The 26,193-nt window shown below is 44.6% G+C and overlaps 1 protein-coding gene across 7 annotated transcripts in view; it reads right to left on the bottom strand.

Moving 5' to 3' along the window:
• Positions 1 to 26,193, bottom strand: part of LOC119170521 (polyamine-transporting ATPase 13A3) — a 1,084,416-nt gene that overhangs the window by 671,892 nt on the left and 386,331 nt on the right. For all 7 annotated transcript variants that reach the window (XR_012894535.1, XR_012894534.1, XM_075890967.1 and 4 more), the window contains one exon: positions 21,631 to 21,762. Coding sequence is in view for 5 of the 7 variants with exons in the window: in XM_075890967.1 (XP_075747082.1) it covers positions 21,631 to 21,762 (132 nt within the window). In the remaining 2 variants the exon portion in view is untranslated. The remainder of the gene's footprint in view (positions 1 to 21,630; positions 21,763 to 26,193) is intronic.

The raw sequence follows: 26,193 nt of genomic DNA, 5'->3' as shown, positions 1-26,193 counted from the left end.
AGCAGCCTCTCTTGTGAGCCTGAGCTACGGAACTGTTTGGGCAATAACACGCAATGTTTGAGCTTCATTGAGAAAGCCTAAAATCGAGCCTGTGCTGTACAAGGGGTCTGAGCCAAGGAATAGCACTGGGTGTAGTGGTATATTCTGTTTACACGCCAGGGGAAAGTACTTTCTTCTTCGTGTGTCAAGTTTCCAGCATTCCAGTAGTGTGTGAAGGACTACTAGTGTCTCGCCGCACTCACTCAAGACAGGAGGATCATTGCCAAGGAGCAGGTGGGTTTGCGTGTCGTACGTATGACCTATTCTTAGTCGGCAACGCGTGACCTCATTGCGTCACACTTAACAACAAGGAGGCCATTTTATATCTGTGGTTTGATTAGGTGACGTTTGTTCAAAGCTATAGTATCCCACAAATGCTGCCAGTAGTCCCTCACCTTTCTACGCATAATTTTTTTAAGATCTAAAGCAGTAAGACCTTTTGAAAGGTTTCTTGAGTCTATTCGTATGATTGATTTGTGGGGTTTAACGTCCCAAAACCACCATATGATTATGAGAGACGCCGTAGTGGAGGGCTCCGGAAATTTTGACCACCTGGGGTTTTTTAACGTGCACCCAAATCTGAGCACACGGGCCTCGACATTTCCGCCTCCATTGGAAATGCAGCCGCCGCAGCCGGGATTTGAACCCGCGACCTGCGGGTCAGCAGCCGAGTACCTTAGCCACTAGACCACCGCGGCGGGGCCTATTCGTATGGTAGTAGCCATTCTGTCAGCGAGCACATTCCCTTCAATGTCCCTATGGCCAGGAAGCCAACCTATTATCACATGTTGTTCTGCTAGATACGCTTTGCACATATCTGAAAAGAGTTCGACAAGAATTGGATTTTTGTCTGTTTTTAGTGATTTCAAAGTTTTGACAACACTGAGTCTGTATAGATAACCGCGTATTGGAGCTTCATACTATAAATATAGCTAACAGCAGAAAGGAGTGCATATGCCTCAGCTGTAAAAATACTCTTCTTTGAGCGCAACCTCTCGGGTTCCGAGAACGATGGAGCCAGAGTGGCATAGCACACGCCTGCGTTGGATTTCGATGCCTCTGTGAAAAATTCATAGCATGTGTACTTGGACTTTAATTCTCGGTAATGAATATATATGTGTAATTATAGGGAGTGCTTAGTTACCTCCACAAAAGACGTGTCACACTCTAATACCTGCCACTGCCATGGTGGCAAAAGCCTCGCAGAGGGCACTAAAACATGCTGAAGAGGGACATTCTTTTCTTCACTTAGGTTTCTCACCCGTAATGAGAACAACTGTTGCACTGCAGGTCGGTGTGCATACAGAGTGGCTGAGCTCACATCATTTAGAGTGGTGTAAGCGGGAAGCTGTGGATTGGATAGTATTTTAAAAAAGCATACATGAAGTTTAAATATCATATTTGCAAGTGAAGCCACTATTCGTCACATGCCACACGAACGCTTCCTACTGGATTTGTCCTGAATACTCCAGTAGGGAGCCGGATACCAAGATTATGAACTGGATTGAGCATTTTCAAAACACTCTGAGCTGCAGAATGGTAAATCACAGAGCTATAGTCTAAGCGTGTGTGCAGTAGGCTTTTGTTAAGTTTTATGAGGCATTCTCTATCGCTGCCGCAAGCTGTTTGTGACAGTATTTACAGAATATTCATGGTCTTAAGACATTTGTTTTTCAGTTATTTTTCGTGGGACATAAAACTCAGCTTTGAATATAAGATCACACCTAAAATTTTGTTCTTTGTTCAAGGGAGTGTAGTGCCCTTGTATATGAACATCGGGGGGACCAATTAGGCCTCTTTTGGGGGGAAAAGAGCGCAGGAGCTTTTCTGAAGGATTATTTGAACCCATTCTCATTAACCCAGGTTGACAGCTTATTGAGACCTCACTGTATCTGCCGCTCACATACAGGATCACATACAGGACACATTACAGGATCTAAAGCCAATCAAGACATCATCTACGGAGACTGAATGAAACATGTTTCTTGGATTGAATGACCATACAGAGGTCAATTTAACTACGAAAACGGTACAGCTTAGTACTCATCTCTGCGGTACAACAATCTCTTGGATAAATGGTTTAGACAGAGCATTGCCTATCCTGACCCGGTAGGTGCCATCACATGGGTATCTTTCTATTACGCTTAACATGTTGCCTCGAATACCAATTTCTGAGAGGACTCGCAAAATTCTGAATCACCAAGTAGTGTCATATGCCTTCTCCATATCAAGAAACACACACAAAAATAATTGATTGTGTATGAAGGCAAACCGAATGTAGGCCTCAATACGCACGAGGAGGCCGGTTGTGGAGCAGCCCGGCCTGAAACCGGGCTGATGCATATCAAGTAATCCATTAATTTCGACAAAGTACAAAAACCGGCGGTTTATCATCTTTTTTAATAGCTTACAAAGACAGCTTGTCAGGGCAATGGGCAAGTAACTTGCTGCACAAGATGGTTCTTTGGCCTAATTCAAGACGGCGATTACAATAGCCTCTTTCCATGCTACTTAAATGCACTCTGCGGTCTAGATCTCGTTCTAGAGACGCAAGAGCACCACTTGCGCATCGGGATGTAGATGTTTTAACATTGTGTACATGATTTTATCGGTTCCCGAAGAAGAGTAATGACAAGCGTTCAAGGAAGCCATAAACTCAGCCATGCCAAAGCGACGATTCTACTGTTCATTTTTATTAGACTTATGGTTCTGTGGTTTCTTTTCTGCTATTTCCTTGTATTTACGGAAACTTGCTGAGCAGTCTGAAAAGCTAGACAGACGCTCGAAATGTTCATTAAGTGCATTTGCCTGGCCTTCAAGGCGGTGGCTCTGGTTGCCAAGAGAAGGTAGAGTGTTGAACTGCTTATCTGATAGTTTTCTAACCTATTCCACGCTTTTACTTCTTGTGTGTATGAGTTGATACTCGAGAGATGGTTCACCCAGCTATCTCTTTTAGCATTACGACGAGTACGCCTGCCCTCGGATTTTACTTGTTTAAAGTTTTCAAGATTTTCTGCTGTCGTATGCTGGCGTAGCAAACGCCATGCGTAATTCTGCTTTTTCCGTGCCTTTCTGCACTGGTCATTCCACAATGGAACACGTTTTTTTTTTGGCCCCGTTTGTCATGGAAATACACTCTAGCGCCGGATCATCTATAAAAGCGGTAAAATGTGCAATAGCATCGTTTACGTCAAATTCAATAAACATTTGTAGATATATAAGTTATACGAGAGAACGTTTCCTAATCTGCGTATGCTAATTTCCACTGAAGGGTATGTGGTTTAGAATGCTCCTCTGTAGTCTTGAAGCAGATAGAGAAGTGGTCACTGCCGTAGGGGTTTTTAACCACCCCCCAATCTAGGTGGGTTGAAAGAGTGGCTGAGCAGAGTGTTAGGTCTATCGCAGGATAAGTATTGGGTGTGGCACTGTAATATGTTGGTTGTTTTTTGTTGAGAAGGCATGTGCCAGAGTTCACGAGATAGAGCAAAGAGTTATGGTTCTATTAGGCAAGATCGCACGAATGGCCACTGCCTCCAAAGAAGTTTGAAGTTGTAACTGTTTGATGGAAATGGACCTTGCTGCAATGATAGCTACGCCACCTGACAAGGCAAGGCGGTCCATAGGGTACTTACGAAAAATGACATATTGATTTAAGAATGCTGTGTTCTTGGCTGTAGATGTGTTTCCTGTATAGTGAGTAGTTTAGAAATAAAGGTGCTAATTAGTTCTCGCACGTCATCTTGGTTATGTAAAAGATCTCTAGCAATCCACTGCAGGATCTATGCAGCCACCATTACCTAGAAAGGCAAAGTATCCTGCACATCAGGATTTGTTTCACGGCAGAACCTCTTCTGGAGGAGCTGTTATACGTTGTTTGTTTCTAGCAGCACGCTCAAGAGAGCGGTGCCGCTCCTTCAACACAGCTGGTGTCATGGTGACTGTTGATGTATCCATCGCCTCGCTGAAGACGCTGGATGAAGGCATTGTGTGCGCAAACTGAAGTTGCTGTCCAAAAAAGCCCACTATCAGTAAAGGGAATGAATTTTATTGTGGTAGCATTTATTTGAACACTCTCGGCTGGGTTTCGCCGCCGTCGTCATCGTCACTTACAGTATATGTGTATGTATTTATACATAAGAAAATGCAAGAAAAAAAACAGCAAAAGACTTCAACGCGATAAATTGAACTTGGCTCCTCTCAATCGTCAATGCGACGCGCAAACAGCTGACCCATCGAAGAGCAGGTCCTTTACCGTTCAAATGGCAAGCTATGTATATCTACCACTTGCCACTGCTGACGGCCGTCTCGGGGGAAATGATCGTGTATTTAGCATTATCACAGATGGTGATATAGTGTCCTCAGAATCTCTCGAATCATTCACTGCCAATCTTGAAAAGTTTTTGGATCAGTAAGTTGCAGCGTTGTAGAATAATGGCGCACCTTTTCATTGAATGTACGTTTTAACTTGTATGCCACTCGATGTTTCAATTCTCAGATTTGTGTCTAATATGCACTCTTCCCTGTTAGCCTGTGGTGTTTTTATTCTGTTTTATTTCTTGATTCTTCGACTAGATGTACAGTTGTAATTTGTAAGTGTTTAGAGTAGTCTGTACTGTTCATTCTTATTTTTTCCCGTGTTCATTTTTTTTGTCTAATGTGAAGATGACAATCTGTATAATTTCTTCCCACTCCTGTATGAACCTGTTAAGGCTTACAGTATCAATAAAATAAATAAAATAAATCAGGAAGATGGTGCAGTGCGCATGCATCGCTGAATCGCGTGGTGGCACCCGTTTTAATCTCCTCCACGTACTTTGCCCCGTTTCGAGGAAGGCAGCTAGGCTCCTTCGCGAACCCTTACCTCGCGGTGGGGAGGAGGGGAAGATCGTACGTCTTAACTGGTTTCGGCGAGTACCTGGAACGACTCTGTTGAAGTTACCGGGCGCACAAAGGTCACAGCAATCATTGCAGTCACCGTTTGCGAAAACGCGTGCCTTTCAGGCATAGCGAAGTAACAACTGAGACGCTTACTCACGTGTGTCTGTACCTGTGAGTACGTTTCGTGCGTCATTTGTGCGTGATAAACGAGGGGCAAGTTTTGATCTACTTTCTATTCTGTGCGTGACCTTTCAATTTGTTGCTATCGCGTTCATTGCTTTATCTTTGCGCCAAAGCTGTGGCTTCTTAAGGGGCGAAGCTCCCTAAGCCATAGGTTTGTCTCTCCTAGCTCGTCATGGTCCATGACCACCTAGTTTGATAGTTTGATGACTCACTCAGAAGGTGCGGATGGGAGGACAGACAGACAGGCGTATTGACGAACGGATGAACAGACGGAAACACAGACATGGCATGCATACATACAGATAAAGAGACGGACAGATGGATGGACAAAGAGACAGACGGACAGCCACAAGGATGGACGCACAGACATACGGACGTAAGGATGGGCGGACGTATGGACGGAAGGACGGAAGCATGGTATGAAGGACAGACGGACAGACGGACACATGCACAGACAGACGGACGGACACTTCACCCCACTCATCATCAATCACTCCGTAGAAATGCTTTAAACTTATTTTTCCAGTTCGTTTGTTTTTACAGGTTAGAAAACATCGTCGTGCCCCCGACAATTATAGAGTAGTGTACCGTAGAGCAGAGCAGTCAATGCTAGATAATTTCACCCGCTGGAGAAGAGGTGTTTGAGGTGATTGACTATTCTTCTTATAAAAGCACACTTTTTTATTACTGCATTGCCATGACTATCCCAGGATATTTACCACTCCCAAACTCCTAAAATAATCAGAAATTTCAATTCTGTGACCATTTATACTATATCTGCATCAGCATGAGGGATGGGTAATATTATATTCAATGCTCTGATTTTCATACATTTTTATGCTATTTCTTATTGACCCTGCTGCCATCTTTAGTAATTTGTCATTACCATTACCTATGATGTCATGCCTACTATCCCTGAAAAATGGCGGTGTCGTTAACATATAGAATAAACTTTGCACTAAAGTTTATACACATATCTTCATATAAAAAGTCACACCTTTGCCACAAATTCGAAGCAATGAGCGCGATAGCAACAAATTGGAAGCTCATGCGAAACCAAGCAGATCAAAACGTGCCCAGCGTTTCTCACGCAAAAATATCGCACGAAACGTAATCACAGGTACAGATGAACGTGAATCACTTATGACAAACTTAGCCATAATTTTGAAAACATGCAGAGCCGCTGCATACTTAGATGTGTCTCAAAAAACTTTCTCGGTGGCTATATATACTCATGCGCAAACTGTAAAGTGCAGTTGACGAATGTTCCACGAATGATGGCACAAAATCTGTTTCGCCGAATTGGAGAAGCAGTGAGCGTGATAGTGACAAATTTCAATGTTATACGAAGTGAGGCTGGCAGCCTTCTCGTTTGAATCTGAGGTCACGTAACTCTACAAAACAGGAATGTAATAAACACGGCTGCTCTAGGTACACTGTTGGCATGGTTTTTCCGTGTTGAGAGCGCAATCCGTAGAAGCTCCCGCCTGCTTTGGGGGCACACGGCGCGTGCTGATTGTTGCCGCGACAGTGCGACCAGCCCCCAGAAGCGCCCCGCCCCCTCTTTTTTTTTTTCACTCACGAGATGAGCGCGCGCTCAGACGACCGGGGCCGGGAAGGCGACGTTTGCTCCCCAGAAAAAAGGAGGCTAGCGCATTCTTCTCCGTATATATATATATATATATATACGTGCAATGACGGCGGCAGCGGTGGCGACGTCGAAAATCCCCCCTAGACTGTCCATATATTGCTCTCGCATTAAATGAACAACAGAGCACCTATCCTACAGACACTTCCGATGTTTACAAACACAACCCCTTGAAGGCTTAGAAGTGTGGCAGTTTGCACTAGTTACTATGACATGACGATAGTTATAGCGCGAGAACAAAATGACGACAAAGAGTTTCCTTCTTGTCTGTTTGTCGTTGTTCTGTTCTGGTTCCTTGACGCCATCCCGTTTCGTCTGCCGATGTGCCTTAATAGCATCAGCGAGCAAGAAGACCTTCAGAATATAGCCTATGAATTTTCTACACTTTCGTTTCTTTATTTGGCAAAATATATTGAAATAAATGTTCTTTTGGGCTATATAAAGCGATAGGAGCTTGCCTTGACCTTTGGGCACCATTCCTGTTATCTGAAAAGCTAGAGAGACTTTTCTTACCCCAGAAAAAACTTGAAAATGGGCTCTCAGTTTCTTTCAGTTTCGACGTTAGGAGACGGTACACTCACCAAGGGTGACCGGAAGCTTTTTGGGGTAAAATATTGTGACCTTGAAACTATCTATACGCAGTTTCAGAAGTTCCCATCAGCACCGTGGAGGCTACAGGGCCCCAGCTAATAGGAAAGGCGATTAGCCCCTCCACATAAATTACTGCGCAACGTGTCGTCTGCACACCATTTTCATGGCATCGGCTCGCTCATTTGTGCTTGCACGCTCAATGCATGTAATATGGGTAGTTTATTAACTTTGAAAAAGCAAGTAAAGCTGTCAAACGAGCCAATAAACTTCTACTTCATGAAGTTTTGCTTCTTAACAATACTTGTGGCTCTACAAAAGAACGGTAGACGGCCATGCCAGCCGGCATATAACTTCACTTTGTGGCTTTCCGACGCTGTTCGCGGCTCTGGCACACAACCTCCTCTATAAACGTACGACCTGCTCCCCGGTTTCATCCCTACGGAGGCGTATGGGCCTTAACTGCTTATTGGCGCGTCCAGGCCACAGATGACAACGTGCAGACAACGTGCGAACGCTTGCACTTAACCGTGCGTGCGCGTTCCTTTCATTGTTTTCTAGTTTCTAATGTGTGGATCAAGAAATTCACAGTTTAAACGTCTCGAAGCGACATTCTAGCTCAATCCCTGCGCGAGCGGCTTAACAGGCAAACGCTAACCTTCACATGCCAACCTTAAAAAAACAAAAAAAAAATGGGGGACCCTCAAGCTTCGCCTTCAAGAGTTGAACGCGTAAGCGAAATCCGGTCCCAAGGGCACCCATCAACCGCTGAATGCATATTTATTCATATGTTTTGTTATACAAACATGCACGCACGCAAACGCGCACACAGTAATTGAACCAGCGTGTGTTGTTATCACCGAATGAGCTTGTTTTCGTAGTGACACCTGTCAAACAAAATGCCTTAAGTGGACCCTGAAACACTGTTTCAAGCAGCCACGGAAAAAATTCACTAGAAGAGCTTATCGCCTCACGAATTCAACGCCACAGAAATTTTAAGAATCCGTTCAGTGCGAGTGGAATTACAAAGGTTTGTCGCGTGCTGCGATTGCATTATCTCTTCTCTCGTCCTGACAAAAGCGCTGGAAGCTAAGCAGGCGGGGTGGTAAGGCAAAAAAAACTACCACGCCTCGTGACCTTGAGCACTTTTTTTTTCTTTCGAATGCGCGGCTTTCCAGTGTGATCGCGCGCGCACGCTTGGACAAGTAGTGGCCTCCCATGGCTACCTCTGTGACTTGATTTTTCGGTCACAGACGCACAGACAACTTTTTGCTCACAACCTACGGGGCCGACGCCGGCGGTGGGTTTTCTGCAACACAAGCTCTTTAACGCTATCGCGTTAAAAAAATGGTCCCGTATCTGCAGGTTACACTGCAAATGTCGCCGAAAGACGACAGTCTTGTGTCTGGAGAGAGAGAGATAAAAACGTTTATTTGATATTCTGCCGAAGAAAATTGGTGAACGGTATTCTAGAGGCGCTGCGTTAGGGTGCCTCGAGCGTCCAGCGGAGGCGAACGAGCGCACCAAGTCACGTCACACATTAGGCATCAGTGATATCTGGCAGTTATCCTGGAAAACGGGGTGCGCATTGTGTGCGCCCGTCTCTGAGACAATAATGTGAAGAACGCAAGGCGACGGGTAGGTGCCACCACCGTGTCATCTTAGCAAAGCTTTGGAAAGACTGGCTTTTTCGTGCAAGCGTTGAATCGTCAGTGCAGCGTAATTAACGTCACGGCCCTTAGAATTACTTATCTATGCCTATTTTAGTAAAAATACACAAACATAATATTGCGGTATTGTTATGGTGCCTCATATATGCACAATTATTTATTTTTTTTGAAAATCGCACAAGTATGAACGCTGAACCTTGGGCAATACTGGTGGGCGCTGCGGATGAGTGTGGCCGTTTGGTGCGTCATTTGGTATTTGATGCCGTTTAGAATAGCGTTAAGGTTGGACGAACAAACAATTGTACAGACAGACAGACAGACAGACCAAACGTTTTTTGTCGAAGGTCCCCAAGAAAGACTATCATCTTTAAAATACAAGCGAGCGCGCACACATAAAGCCCCTAAAACTTCCTAAAGTAGCGACATACATGGTTCTTCGCGCGCCTTCTCTCTTTCCCCTCTCCTCCGACATCTCCAAGCCCGGCGCCGCGTAGGTATTGGCCAGATGCCGTCACGTGAGTACGCTCACAGTGTTCGTTTGTTTACAATCGCTGGGGACTACCGTCTTTGCTCTGGAGGCGCGGACTTCTTGGGGCGCAGCGCGTACGTTTTGACGATTACGAAGTTGTCCTTCCGTGAGCGCCGTGCTTTGAAATGCTTTTCACCCAAGTATGACGTCGCTGTTCATTGCCGTGAGTTGTTATTGAACCTTGTGCGAAAAGTCGGAGTTACTTGTGCAGGGCATCGCGATCTCTAACTCAGGTTTCATTGACGTTTCTGAGGGGGCTGTTTTTTCTCCACAATAAATGCTTACGTGTTCTTGTCGTTATGCCCCGACTGGTTTGAGTTCGCGGTACTGGCTTGTGCTCTTAGAATGTACGCGGAAAGACGGTCCAAATAGTGATTACGGAACATCGGAGATTCCGCATTGCTGTTCTGAATAAACAAAACTGGAGTGCAGCAACTGAAATTAAGATTGATACTCTCCGTTTGATTTTGTTTCGTGCTTCTGTATTTCACAGTGTGCCTCTTTTACGTTCACCTATGAGCCGAGGGACTCGCGATGCAAGGAAATACAGCTATGCAAAGCGTGCATGCCTGTGAGTCGTTGGGTGCGTGCATTTTTTAGGAACCTCACACATAGGTGTCATTTCGCGTGATTGTTTATTCGCTAATTCGTGTGAAGGTTTATCTGCGCGAGTGGAGCTGTCGCGAAGCAATCACGTATTGTGGCACACTATTTCATTGATACGCTAGCTCATCCTTTAGGTGTATAGTTCATATGTGAGATACGTCTACGGTTCGCACTTCCGAAATATTTCTGATGCGTGTAACCACTTCACAAAACACCCACAACTGTATGAATGTATCAACTGTGCGCCTTTTGACACATTATTAGGGCTCTAGATGCATCATAAAACGCTAAAATTGACCATCGACAACATTGATGTCGCACGTCAATAGCGTTAGCGCGAGTTGTTGTTTAATTGGATGACAGTCATGGTGAATGCTCTCAGCACATGTGATGTACCTACACGGTGAAGCTTGCACCACCAATGTGCTGAGTAGGACAGTCGCACTGTACCCTCGGGCGCTATCGTGCCAGCTAATAGAAAGGTTAGCCATAGCAGCCGCACATGAAAGTTTGAGTGTTGTTATTCACAGTGCAAAAGCTAATTTGGAGGCGCGCTTAACGATGGGCCAAGAAAAAATGGGTGTTCTCAATAGCGATCACATTTTTACGTTTAAGAAGACACTAAAAGGTGATGCGCCCAAAGTTAACATTGCGATGCCGAGTGACTTGATCAAAGCCTGATGACAGGTTCGTGTGGCGCGTGGCACAAAACAGAACTGATATGGGCAAACGCTACACTATTTTGGATAATTTTTGCATGAGTTAGATGACTGGCGCCAGTGCTCTCAGCTCGCTGCCTGACGAGCAAGCACTCTCTTCGCGAAAGTGCGTCTGCAATGCAAGAGCAATGCAGGCGGCGCCACGTTCGAAATACGAGTACGAAGAACGGGATACCGAGGAGAAAAGCGAGCGGAAGAGGAGGGTGTCAATACTTTGCGAAGTTCTGGGAGCTTTACGCGCACGCACCCGCGGAAAAGCGGTTTGACGGTGGCAGCAATGGGGGGTAAGTTGTGGTGCCATGGTGTCCTGCATGGAAGTGGGTTATGGCACTTCGGAGCACTTAAAGAGTAAACAAGCAAAATCAAGTATGTCGACACGGGGATGGCGGCATGAGCAGGTCATAAGTTTATAGAGAAAGTCGTGCTCTGGCATGACTGCTTCTCTGTCGACACGTTCCTCCCGTCTCTCGCTTTCTATTCTCTTTTAGTTTCACCGAACCATTATCCGATGCTCGCGAAATGCTGTGCGAGGTTGCATGTATAACATTTGGTGATGCAGAGTTCTTGGTCCGGTGACAAAGCCCAAGTCCTGGCCTTGGCGCGTTACACTTATTAGATACGGCTACGCAAGCAGCATATCTCGCTAATAAGGACAAAATGTGCCTGATGCTTCATCCTCAGAATAAGATGAAAAAAACTCGATGGCTGATTTCATCATTTATTTGTCGCTGTCAGCGCTGTGGCGTTTAGCAGCAGATACTTCGGATCGAAGCGGGCAGTCGCTCCAGCATGGGTGCTGCCATGTTGATTTGTGACTGTAGTTATCACCGGTAACCAACAAAAATAACTAATTGCGCAGGAAATGAATGCGAAGAGGAAAAACAGAGCGTATCGATGTGAAGTAACACGTACCAAACAAATGCCAATTTTAGGAAACTTGCCAATTTCAAGGCATTTATATTTAAAAATAACTTTTACTGCAAAAGCGTGTGGCTTTCTTACACCCCGTAGCTTCGGTAGTGCTGAACCGTAGTGGTGAAATGGAGTATGCTAAGCTCCCCTGTGGAACTCCGCATGGTACCCTTGGAGCCTTTGAACATGACTTTTTGAATTTGGACTAGTTGTTGCCGGCTGCTTAGTTAAGACCTAATGGGTTCATATGCACAACCCCATACTTGATAACAAATAGGCTGCATTATGCTGATTCCATGAATATTTAGGAGCTTTGGTGTAATCAATGCACACGTTAATCGTTATTAGTTTATTTTTGAACTGCAGTAAAATATAATGTTTCTATTGAAACAATGCCAGCTCTGTGGATTTATTTTTACGGAAACCGAAAGTTCACTTGGTCCAAGAAAGCAGAGACCTGATCCTCAGCGATAGAAACCTGGCGAGCTGACTCCAGTACACCAGCGTTCAAGCCCCCGTCTTCGAGGAGAACCACCTGAATTCGGACCACTCCCCAGTAGTCCGGCAACACAGGCAGTGTCGACTGCTAATAACGAAAAGATGGCTAGCCCGGCGACACCACCTGAACTTATTCTGCCTTCACCGCGAATGCCTGGGCCCTTCTACTGCGACATGTTCGAAGATGTGGAGGACTGATTGGAAAAGTTTGAGCGGGTTGCGAAGACCAACGGTTGGGACGAGGCAAGAAAACTACGCCACGTACACTTTGCATCAAAGGATGCAGCGAAGATTTTGTATGAAAACCACCAATAGATTGATTGATTGATATGTGGGGTTTAAAACCCCAAAATCACCATATAATTGTGAGTGACGCCGTAGTAGAGGGCTCCGGGAATTTCGACAACGTGGGGTTCTGTAATGTGCACCCACATCTGGGCACACGGGCCTACATCACAACGATTCCGCCTTCATTGCAAATGCACCCGCCGCAGCCCGCATTCGATACCATGACCTGCTGGTCAGCAGCCGAGTATACCTTTGCCACTAGACCACCGCGGCTGGTCTAAAAAGCACGAAGTAGTCATATCGACATGGGAAGAGCTTTGACGACAACTGGTCGCTACGTATGCCAGTATAGAATGTCAGGAAAGGGCAGAGAATGCTCTACAGTCCAGAAACCAGTGCACGGAGAGCATTGGCGTGTATATTGAGGACATCTCCAGTCTTTTCAGTCGCACAGACCCTAATATGGCCGAGAGAAGAAGCTGCGTCACCTGATGCAAGGGCTTTCTTTTTTTGCAGGGTTGGTTCGCAACCAACCCCGTATAGTTTCTGAATTCCCCTATACGGGGTCCAGATAGCCACTGTTTGCGCGTCTACACTGCCTTGTGCGTGCTCATGCTTGCGCCAGCGTGCGGTATGCCTCCCGCGCGCGGGCGCGAGATTTCAGACTGACGTGCGAAGTGTTTGAAAACAGGAACATTCGTGTTGTGCAACGCTTTATAGGGGACCATTTCAGCCTTTTTTATACTTACATTTTTTGACATAAGTTTGCCTGTAACAAACAAGTTTTTGTGTTTCCTATCTTGAATACCTCACTTTATCACAAGATACAAACAAGTTTTGACGGATGATAAAGCTGTTGCGTTTAGAGAGTACGTGTAATCATTTTTTCATGTCTTACGAGATATTGCCTCACTTTGTATGTCGAAATGTCGTGTAATAATAGAGAAAGGAAACGCATGTTCTTGTTTAGAGCTGGTTCAAGCCACCGGCAAGTCTGCCTTGACGGCGCAGTGCCGTAGACCGGAGGCCAGCGCCATCCGCAACAGAGCTGTTCGAAGTGCACGGCAAGCAACGCCAGCAAAGCATTAAGCCTCCGACTAACATAGTGGCTTTTCCGAATGCAGTTGTCAACCACCTCAAATCTGTCAAGCGGCCGCCGCGCGCTCTCTAGTATGTAAGCTCCGAACGGATGTTTCCATTGGCTTTGGACTCACGTCCTTAAGCACCAACAACACTGCACTCGAATTGAATCAGCACTGATTTTGAGAGCCGTACTCAAATAGTCGATGTTGTAGAATGACGAACCTTCCCGAATATCGGAGGGCATATGATATACGTTTTTAAGTTGTTTCTAACCCAGGACAGCTGGCGTCACTTGTCTGGGTGCAAGTTTTGGGACATGTATGGATTTACGCTGCCCTTTTTGTGAATACCGGAGATGCTAAAACGTTCTATTAAGTCTGGAACCAAGCCTGACAGCAACGCGTACAAAATTCACATTTATAGCGAGAAGGGTACTGCCTGCTGCATTCCTAGCTGAACGGCTGTGTCACCTGCAATCTCCAACGCCAGCGCACCTCTCGCCTATCGGTCTGCCGTACGCGATGTTCTGACGCCGTATAAGAGACCCGCGATAGTTAGGTAACGCGCCGGAAAAGAGCACCTGGTGGAGAGGCGCGACTCAACTCAAATGCTCGCTCCCACACGACCGGCCGCAGTGTACCCGAGCACGTGCGTGCACCGCTGCTGGGCTTCGTTTTGGAGCGGACCGCGCGAAAAGCAATTGCGCCAGTAATACTGCCCTGTGCTTTAGAAAAAAACCTTTTTCTAAAAGCTACTCTCAGATGAAAAGCTCTAAAAACTGAGAGAAGCCCTTCAAAGCGGTCTGCGTCTATGCAGATAGCATCGAAGGAACAGTGCTGTGCAGTGATGGTGACACCAAGGTCCTTATTTTCTGGTCGCGTGTTCGGTTTTGTGTTAAGCTAGTGCAGACTGACATGCCCCAATAATACGCCCATACTGCGACGATACCACGGCGCCCACATCTGTAGTAACACAAAACGAACAAAGACGATGGAAGTGGTAGCTGCGGCAATATTTTTTCTGGAATCATATGTACGCCCGGTCCGTGGTATCTATGCACGAGGACTTTTATCAAGCAAACCACCATGGAAGCATAGCAGCATTGTGCCGTGCTGCTGCACCTAAGCGCGCGGGATAGATTCCCAACCACAATTGATTGATATGTGGGGTTTAACGTGACAAAACCACCATATGATTATGAGAGACTTCGTAGTGGAGGGCTCCGGAAATTTCGACCTCCTGGGGTTATTTAAAGTGCACCGAAATCTGAGGACATGGGCCTACAGCATTTTCGTCTCCATTGAAAATGGAGCCGCCGCAGCCGTAATTCGATCCCGCGACCTGCGGGTCAGCAGCCGAGTACCTTAGCCACTAGACCACCGTGGCAGGGCGTGCTATGGCTTTTTTACATGGCGTGCTTGCAGTGAACAAAATCGTTCCGTTCGCTGCATTTGAAACAACAGCTAATGGTGGTTTCGTTTCACATGGGCTGCAAGTGTTCCTCAATTTTTACTCTCCGATCAGAACGGCGAGTTCTTGCCACCATTCTTTGGGGTAGACACGAATGCATTGTAATGATATTTTCATTATGATATAATTAAGTTTCCATGAATGGCAATGAACTTTTTTTTGCTTTGCTTTGTGGGGTTTAACGTCCCAAAACCACCATATGATTAAGAGAGACGCCGTAGTGGAGGGCTCCGGAAATTTCGACCACCTAGAGTTCTTTAACGTGCACCCGAATCTGAGCACATGGGCCTACGACATTTCCGCCTCCATCGGAAATGCAGCCGCTGCAGCCGGGGTTTGGATCCGCGACATGCGGGTCAGAAGCCGAGTATCTTAGCCACTAGACCACCGTGGTGGGGTCGAATGGCAATGAAGGTCCCGCTTAATTGATTCGTCATGTAAGAACATTTTAATCTAAATTTATTTTAAAATGCACAGCATCAGTCATTACCAAAACAAACACGTCGACCCATTTTTAGAGAATTGGCCGGCCCAGCCCTATTTCGACGAGTTCTGATCAAAATCGGCTCCCGCTGCTGTGATCAGAGTGCAAGTTTTCAACTTGTTGGTAGCTGGCCGCAAGCCACTGCGGCGGGAGCGAACGGTCCTTGTTTTTCCTGAGGGCGAATTCGCAGTCAGCAAATTGCTACTTTTGTGTCAAGTGAAATTGCCTTTAGACAACAAGTAAAAACCGAGGAGATATGATAATTCGCTCGCAAGGCACAAAATTTGATGTTACTTAGCCACGGCTGCCACTGAAAAAGAGGTTTACCGCGTCAGCTGACTCTAGAAAGCTAAGCTTCGGGTATTCCGCTGCTTTTTTCGTTAAAAAACCTGCATTTAGTAAAAATTATGTTAAGCAGAGTCATTGCAGCATCGATTATTCAGTGCGACAGTATTTTTTCATAACAGTTCCGAGGCCTAGGTGAGTGAACCCGCCACCGCACAAATCTTTTGGACAAAGCCGCTTTTCTTCATACGTAACTGCTTACAAATGATGTAGACTATTATGCCAGTCTTATCATTCACTTCACGCTGGCATGAGATGGAGTTTGGCGGTGGTGGTCAGAAGGATTGATGTATGAGAATAATACTTCTTTTGTCCTGAGGTGCATGACTCAACGCTAAGTGGTCCAGATAAAAAAATTACATATGAGGTATGCTGCATAAAACTCTCGTTTTATTTCCGGCAAAACCTCGTTTGAATTCGACGGTATGGCCCTAATTTCCACTTGTGGCCGTCATCACCATCGAATAATATATAATATGCACGCGCCATTCAGTTTAAACAACAGGCTGACACCGCTAGACAAGAGGGCGAGAGCAGACTTTGCTCGCCTCACCACTTGGATGCAACGCCGCCTCTTATCTTATTGATATGATTAAGAATAAAAAACGTAGATGAATACGTCCTCCCTCTTTTTACATAGTATATGCACTTGAATGCGCAGCAGCACCGTCAGTGCTCCTTGGTTTCGTTACGGCAATCACCTAGAATGGCACCTAGAAGAGTATTATCAGGCCTATTCACTGCGGCCATGACGTCACTAGTTTTGCCCAAGCGAGCGCACGTACGGGAGGCTGTAAATTGCTTGTCACCATCGTCTCCCGTTAAAAGATAAAGCGTTCGCGGCGAGTTTCACATGCTCAACAGCTCTATTCTGCCTTTTCGGTCAAAAAGGCACTGTTCTAAGTAATGTATTGCACTTGAAAGCGTTTGGAGCTTCATATGTGAGCCAATTCTTCCATCAAAAAAAGAAGATTGTGTGCTATCGAGCATGTGGTCAATCTAAAAGAGCAAAATTTGATGAACCAACAAAGTGACGAAATAAGTTGCGTAAACTTGATATATTCTATATTTTACTTACACACACGCGTTCACTATCCATAGCATGTAGAGGAACGGTCCCTACTGATTTGCAATGTTTCTGCAGTTTTATTTGTACTCGTTCAAAAATGAGTATGTGCTGTTGCCACAAGTACGTTATTCATCACAATATCAGATGATGGTTATTGCAAGAGAAAACAATATCTTTCGTTTCACAACAATCTATCGTGAAAGACACAATGGGCAGCATTTCCTCTTTTGCTCTGGCCCCTCTCGCAGTGGTGCGTAGCCGGTCATGTAACTTAGGACCTGGGAAAATGGTATTACTGGCTTTATATTAAATCGTGCAGCCCCCGAAGGCGCTTCTACTGTCGTGCAAGTTCTTCGATCGGAAGGATGGCTAGTTGGGCAAGTTGGTACTGGTCCATAAGTGTACTGCGCAAAGAACTCTACTTCATGTTTCCATCTGTTTTTCGCGCAGTACACTTATGGTTCTTGAATCGGTGTGTTTTTGGTAGTGGTTCTTAAATATTCTAGCTTCAAGTAGAACTCACATAAATCAAAACAAATTTAAAAAGCGCTTTACCGCAAGTCTCTACATGCATCAAAATTTCAAGGAAAGATGTTAGGACAATGTGTGGATGAGACAAGCGCAAAAGTGTAATACCTCGATAAAGTGTAGGAGCAGCAACAAAAAATTCCATGCCATTTCTTCAATTTTTCTCAACCAAGTGAACAGAAGTAATACAAGAAGTCCGCGGCGCTAACCACCAATAGCAAAAGTTTGCCAACCCTGAAAGAAAAACGCCTGTTCTGAAGCGTACTGTCGCGCACGTTTATTAGTTTATTGTCAGGACTTACACCAACAAGTAAGAAGCATAGATGACACGCTAATTTTAGAGCATGAATGGAACATTGTGGAGATGGACCACTTGAACAACTTAGAAATATGCAGTACGGATACACGTTCCTTCTGATCATGAAGAAACGGATGTCGACGTCAGTTTTGCGAATGACACGCTCCAATTTTGTTCATTGGTTGTACTTCGGAAACGAAAACACTCGCAACTTTAGCCCCTTTGCCCCTACAATTCATCACGCTGCATCACCCAACCATTCGGATTTGCAGCCGCCCAGAGTGTGAATGCGCAGTGCACAAAACACATCACTTATGAACGCTGCAGTTCACTGACGCAAGCGTTCGTTTGCAAAGGGACGTAATTGCATGCACTGTTCTGGCTAGGGCACCAAACACCGTCACGCGACATTTTTTTGACTTTTAATGCGTAAATTTCACGATACTTTTTAGATGCGAATGCCTCTAAGCGGCGGATTCATTAGACGAGAGGCTTGAATTTGCTGACATTTGATTTTGTTGGTGCAAGATTTGCTTGAAGAACGATGATGATCAAGGGTAACTCGGGTGAGTTGTAGTGAAGCATTTCTTAATATGTCGTACCACCTATCTATATTTTGCTGAGACATGTTAGATAGGGCTGGTTTCACAATGATACGTAGACCCTTAGGTGCAACAGACGCGGTTAAGTAGGTGTTCAAAGTATCTACATGTAGGTCGTTGCAAACACGTTTTTCTACAACTTTCCGTAACCTTAAAAATTCCTTTGAACAGAGGCAAGAAGTGTTTCTACCGGGTGACAAAGTCTGTAGTCAATCAGCAGGTCCCAGTCGCACGGTTTGGGTATTGGTGCGAAGCTTGTAGCGGTGACCACTGGCTGAGGGATCTGGAGGGTCCTTTGCTGAATGCGAAGGTCCAATTGACAAACCTCTCGTAGCGGAGTCTGTCGGGCAAATTTTCGAAGCAACCTTGTTGCGATAGTCCTGCGTCACTCGCTCATGGGGCGATGGTGGCTTCTGAGGGGAAGCACAACTTCTTGTTTGGCCAGTCACCAGTGCTGTGTCAGACGACTCGCGCACAACGGTAGGCCTCCTTGCGTGATGCTGAGGTGGATCGGTGGGCACACTGTCCAGCCAGGAGTGGTACATTGCGCTGGATGGCTTGTAACAAATGTGCCGATTATGGCTCGCCATGAACGAAACCCCTTCAAAGTTAGGATGCAAGCCATCAGCGGCCAGTACGCGGTGCGAAGGCAACCATTCGAAGCCGTGATCCAGGAAAGATACCAGTCAAGAGCGGCAACACAAATTCTTTGGCAGAGCGTTAAAATAACACGCTTCACGGTTGAAGCAACGCACGAATGTTTCACTGGGGTGCCATCGTCAGCGGTTTCTGGTCCTTGGTAGGATGAGTGTGGCGTAGATCAAGGTGACTTCGGGTCGTTCCTTGGCAATATGGTCGGTAACTTCACAGTAGCTTTCGAAAGCTTTCTGTGCTGAGGCTCGAAGTGGGTCGTTGGTACCTACGTGTAGGACGATTCTAGTGGTGTTCCGAGGCACGAAATCTAATAGAGCTGGCAAGTCAGTGATTAAAGCACCGCACTGGGACACAAATGCTGGAGTATCAGCCAGCGCTGGATCAAAGTACTGATGAATGTGCTTCGTCTGAGAGTCTTCTACGACAGTCATAGATGGTACAATCTTTGGGTACCTCCAGTAAATGTGCTTCGACGTGGTCGGCTCTGGAGCCATTGTTTCAGTATACCAAAAATAAAAGTGATGCTGGGTCCGGGTAAGATTATCTGTATAGGGAAGAAGACGCGCGTACGAAGTGATTTTATTGACGTTTCGGCCGTGGGTCCGGCCTTCATCAGAATACAGTTTATGGCACGAGTGCTTTTTATATACATGTGCATATCAATAAGATACAGATTGTTGGTATCTTATTGATATGCACATGTATATAAACAGCACTCGTGCCATGAACTGTATTCTAATGAAGGCCGGACCCACGGCCGAAACGTCAATAAAATCACTTCGTACGTGCGTCTTCTTCCCCATACGGATAATGTTACCCGGACCCAGCATTACTTTTGTTTTGGTATAAATATATATATATAGCTTTGGCGCGTTTCCAACTGTTACTAAAGAATTGACTTTTAATATATATATATATATATATATATATATATATATATATATATATATATATATATATATATATATATATATATATATATATATATATAAAGTCAATTCTTTAGTACAAGTGGAAACGCACCAAAGCGCCTCGCCGCGGTGGCGTAGTGGCTAAGGTTCTCGGCTGCTGACCTGCACGTCGTGGGATCGAGTCCCGTGTGCGGCGGCTGCATTTCTGCGGGAGGTAGAATTGTTGTAGGCCCGTGTGCTCAGATTTGCGTGCACGTTGAAGAACCCCAGGTGGTCTAAATTTCCGGAGTCTTCCACTACGGCGTCTTTCATAATCATATGGTGGTTTTGAGACGTTAAATCCCACATATCAAACAATAAAACGCGCCAAAGTCCACAAACTTAGCAAACATTCTTGATTTAGGCCGTGTTTGGCATATTTTCACATTTGGTCGCTTTTGAGGGCATGAATATTGTCTGTTCCTACTCATGTCGCAAGCATGCCTAATAACCATACTACGTAAAAAAATTATATTTCGTGAGCTACGATTTTACACAGTACCGCAATATTTAGCATTCCGCGTAGAGGTAAGCCAACTCCTTCGTGTGCCATCATGTGCACTTTGTTCATGCTGCGGCTGTGACGATGAAGAGTTATGGTGGGGATATCCGTGTTGGTTGGGAAGCTTTAGAAACCCACTCATTATGCAAGCCTCATTGCGAGACGGCTGGTCATTTTGCCCTTGTACCACCCTGTATTAAATATGTTAACCTTGTTTCTCTCCCAACATGGCACGTTCATAGCGTCTTTTTGTGAAGAATTCTTAGAACGCCAGCCCAGTTCCACGGTAGAATATTTGATTACCACGCAGAGGCTACGTGTTAAAATTTCTTCCTATCCTGCACAGTTTTGTCATTGTGCGTGACAGTAATTAAAGATCACAGAGAGAGCGGTGGTGGACAAACAGCCACCAAAGTTGGCTGGGTTGTCATCATAGAACAGTTTCCGCTGTAACAAATGTAAACAGAGAGCACATTCGTAGACTTCAATGACCCGTTCCTTGTTTGTGGGAAAAAAACTTACTCTAGAACACTACGTAAGATCGACTTGGTGAATTGCACGGATATGAAAAATTAATACTTCGCGAAATTCTTATCCTCACACGTTGTGGTGTCAGCAAAGTGAGATTTTTTTGGGCCATTCTAGACTTTAATAAAGTATGCATAGGCCTTTGTCTTTTGTTTTGTGGCAAGAACCTTGATCGCCAACAAAAGCTAGGGCGAGAAAAGCAAGTATGTGACATAAGTTTGGCGCAATATTCCTCTATTCTTGCACTTCTGTCGACGTTCACTCAGCCTTCTAAACAACTAAAACCTACCCAAGTGCCACGCTTGTGTTGTCTGCTTCGCGCCATTTTATTGCCCCTTTCTGCTACAAGGGTGTAAACACGACATGCAGTGTTCTTCTCTGGAAAGGAGCAGGCGTGCTTGTTCGCTCAATTTTAGGATTTGCACAAAACATTTGTTCGGAGTTATATACTTAGCATCATCAGTGTTGCACTAACTTTTGTAAGGTCACTAAGGGCTGAACCAACCACTTGCGAAACATTCAGCATGCTAGGAAAAACAAAGGCTGATAGGCTTCTCACCTGTCAGTAAGCTTTCATTGACGAGACAGTTGCCTGCAGTGAGAACTGCATCACAGGTCATGAGACATCCCGACGCTGGTACGCAGATGACGTCACCAGGCACGAGATCCCCTGAGGGAACTTCTTCCACTTCTGCGTTAACGAGTTGAAAAGGAGGAAAGCTGGCATCATGGCATTCAGTAGTGCGTGATATGAACGTAGGCATTTTTTTATTTACAGGCTTTGACCCAAGCACCTGCACTAGATTTTAAGGAAACGAAACCGTCGCTTGCGTACGGGAGAGCTCAGAACGAAACCGAATCTTCGATTTCAGTTTTCTTGAATACACTAACGTGAATTCAGAGCAGTTTTTTTTCAAGAACTTCATGTTTTAAATAATTTTACCCTAGCTTACGGGCTATTAGGTCCCGGAAATACAAGCAGACAAGTGAAACACAAAGCATAGCAATGACTGCTTCACCAATAGTGAATTACATTTTCTCTGCTGCTCGCACTTTATTTGTGGCGTTTGGCAGCTCTGATACGCCAGTGGCACTTCAGGCATTCCTTTTACTGCGGTATGCAGAGTGAATGATACTGGAACCCAGTACCGAACTAGCCGGTGAGAGACCAAAAAAATGCTGAAGTCAAATACGATTTTTTTTCAGAATTAAAGCTCAATGTACGACGTCTAAAAGAACAATATTATTAACAGCAGTGCCCTATTTACCGAGAAATTATTGTAAGTGCCCAAAAAAACATCCGCTACGCGTAGGACATTCGCGAAACGATCCAATTGACATAGGAGGTACCATCTACAATGAATCTCGAGTAATCGAACAAGCTGCACTATATACAGAACTTTCCATGCATCAAGAGACGTAATAATATGCAGCCTTTTTGTTTTTGTTTGATTCATGAAGGAAAGAACCCCCGGACATTAATATGAAGAATAGCGCTAGTGGTTCAAAGATTCAATTTTTGCCTGTTATACATGACACGCCGCGCCATTCAGCGGCACCCAGTTGAATCAAAGACGTCTGCCATCTTGGAAGCCGTGACAGGATATTGTTCAATGGCCGTAGTTGCTGCTGTTGCTCCCACTACTACCGTTCAGCTGCTACTAGTCGGTGGCCGCGCCGTATAGCTGGGCAGCATCGCGCATGGCAACAGCGACGTAGACGTTTCGCATGAGGTGGGTAAATTGAAGTGTGCTAACTTTATGTGGGTCACTTATACATGATTTCATTTGTCAATAGGCGCTTCCTTGGCACAAAAATAAAACTACCTGGTTTCTGGATCTTTACTTCAAAGAGCACTGTTGACTTCATAGTTGCCTTTAGTGTCGCTTTAGGCAAATGGCACGATAACAACAACAAAAAAGAAAGAACGTGAATAAATTATATGAGGCAGCGAAGATAATCACGCCGAGTGATAAGACACTAAGGAAAAAGAAACGCAAACTCAAGAAGGTCATATTTCAGAGTGCGATCAATTTTGCAGCCAATCTTGACGATGACATCTCATCGTCAGCAATGAGTTCTTTTGAACAGCAAGAGTTCGCCGTAGGTGAAAGTAACGTCAGGGGTCCCACAATGTTCAGGCTTAGGACCAGTTTTGTTTTCACTTGATATTATCATTAGTCAGTCACAAGAGAAGTCCCAAGGCACTCAGCTTTAGGGCCACTTTTGTTTTTGCCTTATTTTGATATTACTAAGAAACGTGCTTCGTCACTACAGTTATTTGCCGATGATTATGTTGTTTCTTTAAACATTAGGGGGACGATAATCCTGCTTTATCACAACTGAACGGGAAATGTAATAATACTTTGTGTTCCACGTGCAAGATGAACTTGAACCCAGAGGAGTGTGTCCGCGTTGCTTTTGCGAAAAACAAAGAGAAAATGATTGCAACTGATTTCCAGCAAGAACAATGCCCTGACAAAAACTGCGCCTACACATATGAGCTTATTTGTTACATTTTCATGCGGCTGTTCATGATCTGCTCATGTGGATGAAAGACATTATTCTTAAAGCTCGTCGAACGATCAGGTTTATCTAGAAGAATGTGAAATGTCCGGAACCAAACTTAAAAAAAGAAAGAAACACCCCAACTTAAGATGTGTTAGACCAATCTTGGAGGACGCCTGTACTGTCTGGGACCCTGCTAAAAATTTGCCAGCTTATCCACGTAATGAATGACGATGAGAAGCTTCGCAGGGTTTGATCGGTAAATCGTGAATCGACCGCCCGTTCGGTCGTCCATCGTCCATCTGTCTGTCCATCCGTCTATCTCTATGTTCGGCCATCTGTCTGTCTGTCTGTCTGTCTGTCTGTCTGTCTGTCTGTCTGTCTGTCTGTCTGTCTGTTCATCCTCCGTCCATCCATCTATCTATCTCCCTGTCCAATCGTCTGTTCGTGCCTCTGTCTCTCTGCCTGCCTGCCTGCCTGTCCATCCGTCCGTACGTCCGTCCGTCCGCTCATCTGTCCTTCTAGATGTCCGTCCGTCTGTCCGGCCATCCGTCTGTCTGTATGTTGGTCCATCCGTCCACCCACACCTGCTGAGTGAGTCATCAAACTAGGCTGTCACTTGCCACGAGATAGGAGGGACCAGCCCACAACTTTAGCAGCTTTACCCCTAAAAAATCTAACCGACAATTTGAAAAAGAGAAAAAATTGTGCAGCTAGGTTCGTCCTGAGTCAGCACGAGTGGAACGAAAGCTGTAGAGAAATGAAACACCACTCAAAAATGGAACTTCTTTCTCATCGAAGCAAAAAAGCTGAGAATGAAGTTTTTATATCTATAATAACAAGACTGTATATAAAAACCAGAACTATGGAAACAGCGGCATTACGTTTCTAAGCGTAATGACCATATTTTATTATTACTTGAATACCGTACCAGGACGAACTTGTCAAATTTGTTCTATGACAGGAGTATTTTACTGTGGAACCGGCTGTGTAAAAAGTAAGTGTGCTTTCCTAATAAAGATTTGTTTGTTTGTGCCTGAAACCCCCTGCTATAACGCCTTCGGGCAATAAGGGTGATCTTTCAAGACAGAATACAGGATATATATATATATATATATATATATATATATATATATATATATATATATATATATATATATAGTTATAAACTTCGAGAATAGTGCAGTATAGGAAACAAAACAATAAAATATTTATTTTATCCTAACATTTTCGGCTGGTGCACCAGCCTTCTTCGGAGGATGTAAGTGAAATGGTACAAGTTCCCGTAGCGAGGGTCACCCTCACAGTTTGAAGACCCTCCTAAACAATAAAAAAAACCGAGACAAACGGGCGAACGAGGTAGCGACAGACAGCAGGAACAATGCCAGAATTACCCGCTCGTTTCCGGCGGCTCTCCGTCGCTCCTTTCCAGTTCCTCTCCTTCTTCTGCTTCTTGTTGTCTGTTGCTACCTCGTTCGCCCGTTTGTCTCGTTTTTTTTATTGTTTTGGAGGGTCTTCAAACTGTGAGGGTGACCCTCTGCTACGGGAACTTGTACCATTTCACTTACATCCTCCGAAGAAGGCTGGTCCACCAGCCGAAACTGTTAGGATAAAAAAATATTTTATTGTTTTGTTTCCTATACTGCACTATTCTCGAAGTTTATAACTTTTATTACGGTAGCCGGAAGAAACTCTGATCAACTATTTCATCTATCTATCTATCTATCTATATATATATATATATATATATATATATATATATATATATATATATATATATATATATAATAATGAAATCTAACAGACAGTAATGCCAAGGAATGTACAGGGGAAGTTATTAGAATTAATGGAATGTAAATAAGAAGAAAGAAAAGTGGATGAAAAAATAAGCAGCCGTGAGCAGAAATCGAACCTACGACCTTCGAATAACGCGTTCGATGCTCTAACCACTGAGCTACCACAGCGGCCTTCGGCCTTCCCTCCATCCACTTTTTTGGGTTTATATGTGAATTTAGAAGTAGGAGTGACAGTCAGCGCCATCTATAAGCCAAGCGACGAGTGTGAAAACACTCTTATGCGCATGTTTTGCGTCACGTAGCACGTGAACTTATTATGAGCGGTCAGCTGATTATTTGTCCCTTTTATACAACCTAAACTCACCAAGTCTGCCATTACGAGACCCTCGTTCAATGAGGATCTATGATAGGGATAGTTCACGTGTCAGCACCCCTGATATACCATGCTTACTTAAGAAAAGCGCATTTTCGTATCGTGTTTTCCCTGATGAAGACCGGTCCCCGGCTGAAGCGTAGGAAAAATAAAAAGTTTTCGTTTTGCCCGTCCTCTACTCCTTGGCATTTTGCCACTGGAACCAAAAACACTTGTTTTTCATATATATATATATATATGGGGGCCCTATATATATATATATATATATATATATATATATATATATGTACATATATATATATATATACATATATATATATATATATATATATATATATATATATATATATATATATTTATAATGACGTCAGGGTTGAGACAGCGTTTCTTCAGCGCAAGTGCTCAGTAGCAAACGAAAGTCTATAATAGAGCGTGCGCGTGTACA

The sequence above is a fragment of the Rhipicephalus microplus genome, chromosome 3, assembly GCF_043290135.1.
Source record: "Rhipicephalus microplus isolate Deutch F79 chromosome 3, USDA_Rmic, whole genome shotgun sequence".
NCBI classification, from domain to species: domain Eukaryota; kingdom Metazoa; phylum Arthropoda; class Arachnida; order Ixodida; family Ixodidae; genus Rhipicephalus; species Rhipicephalus microplus.
Note: the sequence above shows the minus strand (reverse complement) of the source record. Positions and strands in the feature narration are given on the sequence as shown.